The following is a 10513-nucleotide window of genomic DNA, read 5'->3' as shown; positions in this document are numbered from 1 at the left end:
AGGTAAGAGTAGCGAAAAGTCAGTAAAGTTAGCCTGTTTTCATTTAATTTCTGCAAACTGACTCATACTCTCCAATCCCTTGCCCTTAGGGAAGATACAAGGAAATGATGTAATTCTTTCTGGATTTTTCATGCCTTGAACTTTTTCTTTTGGCATAAGCTGTATGGGGCCTGTTTTGTAATTAGTCTGTGCTAAACTAAAATGCAGCCCTTTCTCTCCCTACAAACACTCTCACACACACACCTATCTGTAAATGAAGCACGCAATGTTTGTGATTTAAAAGCATTGATTTTAATGACTTATTGGATCACCCATTCATTGTACGCCCACTTTACAAATCTAACTTTAATAAACTGCGGCCTACATGTAACATACAGCTATTTTAGGTCTTGCAATTGTGATGTGATTATTGCAATTTAGAGACATTTTACCCTTTTGTGTTTTGTTGACTAGAGAGAAACACAGATCAAACTATGGATCCAAACACTCACCCAGATTGCAGGTACTCCAGATCTGGATCTGAATTTTGCTAATAGCCCTCTTGTCTTTTATTGGGTTGAAGTGAAACAGCAGATCTGAACTGTGAACCATCTGAAATCCAGATCCAAAGTGTGGCTTGAGGCTATATCTGGTGTTTTGATTCTGGGTGCATGTCAGTGGGTATGGAGGTCTTACATGAACTTTTCTCGATGTTTTTGGACTAGAAATTGGGCTGGGAATATCAGAAGAACAGGTTTTGTCAGGGAAAGAAATATTCCTTTCTCCTGATATCTAGGTAATAATAATAGGTCAAAAAAGCACATTGGTTCCAATCCTGCTCACAGGGGGGTACATGGCCAAGCTCTCGGTAACTTCAATGGGAGCATGTGACTGGGTGCTATCACCAGCACCCTGATCACTGACATTGCTGCAGGCAGTCAAGGGCAATTATATGCTGTCTGTTGGGGGGTCTGGGATTGTGAGCACCTGGGTGACAGGTTGTTGGGGAGAATATAAGGGGAAGAAACAGGAAGTAAGGGGGCAGCTCAAGAGGTGATCACAGGGTGAGCTGGGGAGTGAGGACTGCAGGGAAGCCAATCCTTGCTGTAAGTCTGTGTGTTATGTAAGAGGGAAATAAATGCACATCTTAGTGAAGGATAAACAGTCCAGTTTGTATTTGTGACTGTGAAACCATTTGAACTGTCCAGGCAGTGAGGTCACTGAGTAGCGACGGAGGCACCCTGTGATATGTGGGGGCTTGTCCGGGATCAGTAAGTCCCTTAGCAGAAGAGGATACATGAGGGGGGACCTGCATGAAGGCAGGATATCTGGGCTGGTTAGTGGAGCAACAAAAGGAGATTCAGCAGACCCAGCAGGCAGAGAGGCAAGTGTTGTGTATTTGGTTGTCATGGGTTTTGTTACTATGGCAACTGAGTTAGACTATTAAGGGATAGCTCAGCCGGTTTCAACCGGCTGAGTGAGCTCTCTGTGTCTGTAAATAAAATGGAGGTTTTGGTTAGCTGTCTGCTCTCTGGCCTCAAGTGATTGCTTCCTACACTAGCTGCCCCAAGGATATAACACTGGCGACGAGGGTGGGATCCTGGTGCTGCTCCAGTAACAGAAGGAAGTAGAAGTCAAGGTAAAGACCAAACAAAGAAAAAAAGCTGCTTGTTTGCACTGACTGTGAAAGTGAAACTAAAAATCATGGCTCCTCTGACCAGGCCCCTGGAGCCTTTTGATGAGAATACAGAGCAGTGGCATGTGTATACTGAGCGTTTTGAGCTTTTTGGTATTGCAAATGACATTACAGAAGTGAAGAAGGTGCCAATATTCTTAACTGTTGTAGGGGCTAAAACCTACTCTCTGCTACGCAGCTTACTACACCCTGTTAAGCCTGAGACTAAATCTTACAGTGACATTGTGGAAATCCTGGGGTCTCATTTCTCCCCAAAACCACTGGTAATTGCTGAAAGATATAGGTTCCACAAAAGAGACCAAAAGGAAGATGAAACAGTTGTACAATTTGTAGCCATTTTAAAAAAGCTAGCAGAACACTGTGAATTTAAAGAGATGTTAAATGATGCCCTGCGTGACAGGTTAGTGTGTGGCCTCTGCAGTGAAGCTATACGGAAGCGCCTACTGACAGAGGCTCAGCTTACATTACAGAAGGCTGTTGATATTGCTGTCTCCATGGAACTGGCTACAAGGGAGGCACAATACATCGGTGCACCCCCTAGGGTGCAAAAAGTGTCACAAGAACCGACCCACAAAACTGTGCAGAGTCAAGAATGTTACCGCTGTGGTAAGCCAGGACACCAGGCATCGGAATGCTGGTGTAAGGACCTGGTGTGTCGACACTGTGGCAAAAAGGGACACATTGAGTGTGCCTGTAAACAAAAGAAAAAGAGGCCGGTGGTCTGGCCGACAAAAAGAGGAACCTTGCATACCCTAGAGCAGACCCAGGATGATCAAGGTGACACCGCCTCACAAGAGGAAGTGCCACTGCATGTTTTGTCTTTGGCAGCGGGCTCACATGAATACTGGGTAACCCCCTTATTGGAGGGCAAACCTATACGCATGGAACTAGACACCGGTGCAGCTGTCTCGCTGATTCCTGAGACTGTGTATAAGGAAAAGCTACAGCATCTTCCGCTTAAGGCAACAAAAACTGTTCTGAAGACGTATACAGGTGAAGCTGTGCCTATGTTGGGCACTATTGATGTTAAGGTGGAGCTCAATGGACGGGCGGCTAAATTGCCACTGTTTGTGGTGAGAGGTAACTACCCAGCCTTAATGGGTAGGTCTTGGCTTGGGAAGATTCAGCTGAACTGGGCAGAAGTGCACCGGATGACTAAAGAAGAAACCAGTCTAACCCCTATACTAAAGAAACATGCTGCTGTTTTTGGAGATGATTTGGGAAGTATGAAGGGAATCACTGTGACATTGAACATTAAACCTGGCAGTCCACCAAAATATCTGAAAGCCCGAACTGTGCCATATGCCATCAGGCCAAAAGTTGAAGCAGACCTGGAGCGCCTGGTCACCAATGGAGTCCTAATACCAGTTACCCATAGCTCATGGGCCACTCCTATCGTTCCAATAGTGAAGAAAGATGGCTCTCTCCAGATTTGCGGTGATTTTAAAGTCACTGTCAACCCAGTGTTGTGTGCAGAGCAATACCCGCTTCCCCGCATCGATGACCTCTTCGCAGGCCTGGCTGGGGGACAAAAGTTCAGTAAGATTGATCTGAGTCAAGCATATTTACAGATGCACGTCGATGAAAAGTCCCAAGAGCTGTTGACTATTGTGACTCATAAGGGGCTTTATCGATACTGTCGCCAGTGTTATATCCTTGGGGCAGCCGGTGTAGGAAGCAATCACTTGAGGCCAGAGAGCAGACAGCTAACCAAAACCTCCATTTTATTTACAGACACAGAGAGCTCACTCAGCCGGTTGAAACTGGCTGAGCTATCCCTTAATAGTCTAACTCAGTTGCCATAGTAACAAAACCCATGACAACCAAATACACAACAGCAAGTACTCCTGAATTGGCAGGCAGAGCAACAATGAATGCTGCAGGGATTCATCGAAGGGCAGGCTCAGGTACAGCAATAGCTCCTGCAGAGGCTGGTGAATGCCAGTGAGGGGACTGGGAATCGAACAATGGGCCTGGCACTATGTAAAACTATGTACAATGACCCTGATGCCTTTTTATTAACTTTTGAGCAGTGGTTACTAGCACCGGATGGCACAAGGGTGCATGGGCACTTCAGCTGGCTCCTCATCTGGCCAGTGAGGCTCAGGCAGCCTATATGGCCCTGACTGAACATCAGGCAAAAGACTATCATACACTAAAAGCTGCTATTTTGGACAAGGTCAGCCTGTCAGCTGAGAAATACCGCCAAAAGATCAGGGCGGCCAGATGGGATAACGGGATATGCCCCAGGGCCTCGGTGCAAAAATTGTTGGACTGGGCAACTCGATGGTTGCAGCCAAATAGAGAGGACATTGAAGCCCTACCGGACTCTGTTATTCTGGAGCAGTTTATACAGAGTATTCCCAGAACTACAAGGATCTGGGTTTGGAGGCAGCAGCCAGAATCATTTGCTGCGGCCATGAAATTAATGGAGTACGTGGAGGCGGACTTTCCACGAAAAGAGCTCTGTCCCCTGATGACTAAGAGTAGGGGAGAGAGGACCCCAGACAGCAAAGCCCAGGAAGGAGATGCAGGGGGCAAACGAGGGTGCCCCAGCTGCCCAAGTGGTAGTCTGCTCCCTGGCAAAGGACACATAAGGCAGGACTGCCCCTACATGGACTGTGAGTTTGTGGAGTTCTGAGGGTGGACAGCTGTAAAAGGGGTGCTAGGGAGAAAAATGATTACGATCTTTAGGGTGGTGGATCGGTGTGAGAGGCCCATGAGTACAGACAGAGCAGTATCAAACTCATTAATGAATCCTTACAACATCTTTGTGAGAACGTTAAATATGAGTAGCTGTAAGAGCTGAGCAAATACTGCAAAACTACTTTTTGTAAACTTGTTCGAATTTTTAAACAAATTCACTTTGGCTGAGTTTTTGCACCCTTTTTGCATTTGCTGTGTGCAAACATGTGGGCGCTCAAGCTTTAAAACCACAAATACTTGTGGAAAGCAAATGTGATGGCCACACCCTCAAGTATTCACTGAAACTGAATTTTAAACTTCTTTCTATGAGCAATTGCACTAGAAAACTGCTTGAGTTATGGTCATCCAGTCAGGGAGCTGAAATGGCACTTCCTGACTTGTGTGACCAATCACAATAAAGCTACTCAATTCAAAGAGTAAGCCATCAGGAAGATGAAATTCAGGACAAATTTGCAATAAATTAATTAAAGAAAATCACAATTTATTCAAATACATGGACAGAAAGAGGCAAAATGAGTTAAATTGTTAAGTATTCTCTCCCTTCCTGGAAGCATTAATATCCCTGTTTCTCAGACTGGGGGGACCAAGACATAGAAAATTGAAGCAACTTGTCCAAGGCCACACAGCAAGCCATTGGCAAAGTCGGAAGTGGCACTCAGGTGTTCCTGATTTCTAGATCCATGGTCAATGACTGTACTTTCTCTGCCCTGTGCTGTGCTCTCACAGACTGTCACCTCAGTTTCACTTCCTATCAGCCCCTCTTCTCCCCAGCCCTGCCCTCCTTGCCTCCTGCTTTACCCTTTTCTTTCGATTTTAATTAATCCTCTGCTCACTAAACCCACCCTCCCAATACGCAAATACATTTAAAAAAATTGTAGATCTAACATGATGTTTGCTTCCATACTACTGATTGCTCTGCTTCTGTGTTCTACCCTTCCACCCCACCTTGTGCCTGTCCTAGTTACACTGTAAGCTCTTCGGGGCAGTGACTGTCTGCTATTGTGTGTTTGTACAGTGCCTAGTACAATGGGGCCCTGCTTTTCGTTGGGCCTTAGGCACTACCATAATAAACATGTTAAACAATAATTTATTAGTGCACACTCTTTCCCAAGCATATGGTACCTGCATTTCTAATAGTACCTGAAATTGCCACTGGTAGAGATGAGTAAAAACAAATGAAGAGTTAACCACACTTTTTTTTTCCCTTGACTTCAAATTCTGATTTGGGTCGATTCAAATTTTGAATGATGGCTTTGGCTAATTAATATTTTTCTGAACCGTTTTGTTGACACATGACACATTTTACACTGTTTAACTTACACTCTTCACGAGCTTTAGAATACCTCAACTTGCTTTTCAGAATCAAACACCAGGCTGAGCTGGTGTACTACAGGAAACACCCTGTTTTGTTCAGCTTCTAAAATGTGTTTACATGGTGTTTTCATTACTTAAAACCATAAATAAAACCAGAAGCCTGTGATAAAATCTAAGATGTGAAACAGAAACCTTGATCCAAGCAACAAAGAGAACTCTTCATGCAGGTGAATTTTTAAATGTCAACCTCTTATAAAACCCAAGTATTATCATTATTAGATGTACTTGTGCAGATTTTTTCTGAAGATTGCCCTTCATATAATAATAGGTGCAGATTTTCAGCTGATGCAAATTGTCATAGCTCCATTGAAGTCAATAAGGTAGCTGTGGATTCTCCCCATAATCTTTTGCTTCTAAAACTGACCAAATCAAATTCTCTATTTCCCTGAAGAAATAAAGGAAACATCAGACTGAGAGGGGCAAGTGTGTGGTATTTACTGAATTTAACATTCCTTTACTTGAATACTGAAGGTTGAATACATGCAAATTGTTTTTCTCCTCTCCCTCTCTCTCTTTGAAATCTCATTCTCTGATGAAAGACAGTTAATTCACATTTTCTGATTGGCAAACCTTTTTTTTTTTTAATTTGGGTAAAACTTCCTCAATCAACTCTGCAGTTTCCTCAGCAAACAGCTTGATAGGAAAATAGCTTTTTATATTTAATTATATAAGGATCCCACTAGCTACCACTTTATAAAATACAAGTTACTTTTTTAAACTGCCCACTGAAGTACATATTTAGGATCTCCATGACTGTGATAATTCAGTGTAGATGGTCTAGCTCAGGGGTGGGCAAAGTACGGCCCAGGGGCCACATCCGGCCCTTCAGACATTTTATCTGGCCCTCGAACTCTAGTGGGGGAGCGGGGTCTGGGGCTTGTCCTGCTCCAGCTGGGGAGCAGGGTCAGGGGCTTGCCCCGCTCTGTGTGTGCCCCAGAAGCAGTGGCATGTTCCCCCTCCGGCTCCAATGTGTAGGAGCAGACAGGAGGCTCCACACACTGCCCCGCCCCAAGCGCTGCCCCCGCAACTCACATTGGCCAGGAACCACAGCCAGTGGGGGATGCAGGGGTGGCACCTGCAGACGGGGCAGCTCACAGAGCCGCCTGGCCGCGCTTCCACGTAGGAGCCGGGGGAGACGGACATACCGCTGTTTCCAGGAGCTGCTTGAGGTAAGCACCACCCGGAGCCTGCACCCCGACCCCTCCCATGCTTCAAGAGACAGCAAGGCCTCCTGGGGTTGCACACTCCATCTCACATTGAGATTAGGTGGTCATCTTCCCCCCTTGCTCTTCTGATGGCTTTATTTACCTCACATGTAAATGTGCTTTTCTTTGTCTTTGGGTCACACCTTGCTTAACTTACATTGGAGACAGGCAGACAGCTGCATTCACTGCTGTCTGGGAGGGAACCTGTTTCACCCTTTGTTTGGTCACAAACTTTAAAGCATAATATCAGTGAATATCCACAATTCCTCCTATAATATTAATACAGACATTTCACAATGATATTAATCACCAGCATGTCATCAGTTTTCAAATGATATATTACATGCCACATTTTAGATACAGATAATGACAACAGTGTGTTAGGTGTAGTGAGTGTGTCAGGCCTGACAAGAGTTGCTGACACAGAGTTGTGACTAACCAATGGGCTTCTGTGTCACAGAAGCAGACTCCTTTGTGTCTTCATAGCCAAGTTCTCCTCTTAACGGCACCTGTGCAGCCCCATTGATTTTAAAGGCGCTTTTCTAGTGTAACTCAGAGGAGAATTTGGCTTTTATCATATGTGGAAAAATAATCCAACTAAACAGCTGAAACTTGTAGAAAACTTGGCATGCCAATTGTTATGATTATATTTTAAAAATCTCAACCGTGTGCTCTGGCATTTCACAGCATCAGTCCATGGGGAGTGTTGGGAGGTGGAAAGTTTGCTTCTATGTATTCAGCCAATTCAGACCTGGATAGACATGCGCAGCTCCCATTGAAGTAAATGGGTGCATTTCTACTTCTATCTGTTTCTGATTTTTGTTGTAAGCATCCCTTGACCCCTCCAAGAAGTGCTGAAGGACCCTGTAAAAACTGTAGAAATACAAAACTTTATCAAGCAGTATTAACTCCTCTGTGTGCTCTGATCCCATCTTAGAAGGCTCACAGAGCAGCCAGACACCAGTGGCAATATAGCTACTTATCTAGCCATGCTGCTGTAGTTGGTAGAGGAGATGGAGTCCCTCTGGATGGCTTTGCAATACTGGGGCTTGGTCTATCTGTAATTCCCTGGCCTCTGCTGCTTTTGCTCACCCTGTTGACATCCTGGTCCCTCTTCCTATGACTGGGGAGGGAAGGTGAGAATGAGACAATTCCATGGCCTTGTTTTCTGTTAGTTTGTTCCTCTCTGCACTTTTCTATGCAGGAGGGGCATATATTGGTCTTTGTGTTTCTTAGATTTCTTCAATTATTTCTGCTTCTCTCTGGAACTAGACAATGTGCGCAGCATGCGGCTAGAAGCTGGGAATTTCTACATTCTATTGCTAGCTCTGTCACTGACTCACTGTGTGGCCTAGGGTAAGTCACTTAATTGCTTTGTGTTCCTTTTCCCCATGTGTAAAATGGTGATTATAATACATATTCACCTATGTTGCAGAGGTACAGTGAGGATGGCCATCTGTAAAGCATTGCATTAAAGGTGAACTTCCTTATTATGATTATTTAATTTTATTAAGTTTAGGGCAATTCTTTTTCTTCTGACTGTGCTCTTTTACTTTGTTTGCTCCCACACTCTCATTTCTTCTTCCCCCTCTATTCTTTTCTCTGCCTCTCTGAGGTCTCTTTCATTGTCACATTCTGCTCCCTCAAATGCAGCACACACTTTGTCAATGGTGCTTCTGTCATGGCTTGAAACTAACAAGACAGTGAACTGCTGCTTGCCTGGCAATAAGAGACCAGCTTTTTTGTCAGTTTTCAGCTGCTCTGGAGATAGTGTCTGTTAGTTTCTCTCTCTGCTACAGAAAAGACTGGCACATGGGCGGGGGGGGGGGGGGGGAGCAAATTCTGGCCTGTTTTCAGAGCAGAGACTGGAAGCAATTTAATGCTGTCTCCTCAGCCAACCCCCATACTGTTTATTGCAGTGACAGTCTCTCACTCTACCTTCCACCTCCTTTTCTTTCCTGTCTCTCCATTTCTCTCCTATAACATCTCTTCCCTCTCACTAGATTGTCACCCCTTCCATCACTGCTGCTCCAGAATAGCCACTGTTTTTGTAGGACTTTAAAAACTGTATTTTCTTTTCTTGTGCTCCTGCAACAAAATTTAAACAGATGATGAGCAAACCCTATTCCATAGCTGTCTGTGTTCATACTAATAACAGTTAATGTGGTGCATGAATAAGGAAGTAAATAAACTAGTATTGATGTCTTTTCCATTTTTACACAAAGGGAAAAAGCAAATGTTACAAAACTGATCAAAACAAAACAGCTAGATTCCCCCCACCCCCGGAAAAGGATTCTACAAACATTGAAGGATAAAACTTATGGAAAATAAGAGAATAAAGCTATTTCAAGGTGTTGACTGGGGAATGGCTGTTTAGTATATTTAATACTCTACAACTTTTTTTCCTCCCAGTGTTTTATTTATTTATTTTTAGTATCCTGAAACCCCAGTCATGATGGGGGACTCTTTGGGCCAAGTGTTGTGCAGACATACAAAGCAAGAGGTGGTACCTGTCCTGAAAAGCTTTCCATTTAATTAAGACACGATGCAACAAGTGGGTGTAATACTCAGTTGAAAAGAACAAGCGATAGTAGCATGTGGTTACTATATGCTCTTAGCTGGTTTTGAATCATTCAGAATTGTCTGTTTTTAAAATTACAAGATATCCATATGATTTTTCGTTTGTTTTGTTCTTTCAGTATTCCCTATTGGCCATTCACCAAGCCATTACCTGATGGCATTCTTCTGTAGGGATTGTGGTAGAAGTGGGTCTTGACAAGAGATTTGAAGGACAGGGTAGTGACATTTTGAATTAGTTCAGGGAGAGTGCAGAAGTATTGGCATAAGAGCGGCAAAAGGTGGTTGGGGAAAGAATGTGCGATCAAGGCTGATGCTGGCAAAACAATGAGGCAATACAAATTCCGGGCCAGATATTCAAAAATGCCCAACATGCACACTTTATGCTAGATTTTTTTATAAATGGCTCAGCTCCCATTTAGGTGCCTACATGAATTGTTTTCAATGGGACTGCTGGGAACTGAGCTCTTTTGAAAATCTGGCCACTTCATTTAGGTGCCTATGTGGAGCTCTTCTGAAAATATATCCCTAGATTTATAAAATGGAGCCCTATCATATGGGTCATCCGCAACATGAAACTTTGTAAGTGATTTTTATTTAGATTAGTTTTAAGAGCAGACAAAGATGGACGAGAACTTCACTGAAAACCTAATTAAAGGAAAAATAGCACAGTTTAGCAGGAGTGCACACAAACATCCCCACACACATCTGTGCATGAGCATGCACACATATTTTGTTTATTGTTTGGAGACATTTGAATTTTTATATGTAAAATTATTTTATGAAGCCAGAATGCATTCTTGCGTTAGCTTGTTTTTTTAATTAATTTAGCACTCATGAAATATTCCTGGATTGTTAAGTCCTACATTTATCTGAAGAACAGGTAACAGTAGTCCTTATTTCCCACCACATTGTCTGTCTGACAAACGTGCCTGAACTCTGTTCAGGAGGCACCACTTACGGGGGTGAGAATGTG

At 43.7% G+C, this 10513-nt stretch overlaps 1 protein-coding gene across 12 annotated transcripts in view; it reads left to right on the top strand.

Moving 5' to 3' along the window:
• The first annotated feature begins 1026 nt into the window (after positions 1-1026).
• The window catches only part of RBPJ (recombination signal binding protein for immunoglobulin kappa J region), a 104247-nt gene continuing 94760 nt past the window's right edge, over positions 1027-10513 (top strand). For 2 of the 12 annotated variants that reach the window (XM_045018947.1, XM_045018933.1), the window contains exons 1-2: positions 1027-1085; positions 8233-8316. Coding sequence is in view for 2 of the 12 variants with exons in the window: in XM_045018931.1 (XP_044874866.1) it covers positions 3550-3582 (33 nt within the window). In the remaining 10 variants the exon portion in view is untranslated. Of the gene's footprint in view, positions 1086-3515; positions 3583-8232; positions 8317-10513 lie in introns of those variants that run through there. The other 10 variants (XM_045018941.1, XM_045018937.1, XM_045018944.1 and 7 more) reach the window with 9 other exon arrangements.

The sequence above is a fragment of the Mauremys mutica genome, chromosome 5, assembly GCF_020497125.1.
Source record: "Mauremys mutica isolate MM-2020 ecotype Southern chromosome 5, ASM2049712v1, whole genome shotgun sequence".
Taxonomy (NCBI): Eukaryota; Metazoa; Chordata; order Testudines; family Geoemydidae; genus Mauremys; species Mauremys mutica.
Note: the sequence above shows the minus strand (reverse complement) of the source record. Positions and strands in the feature narration are given on the sequence as shown.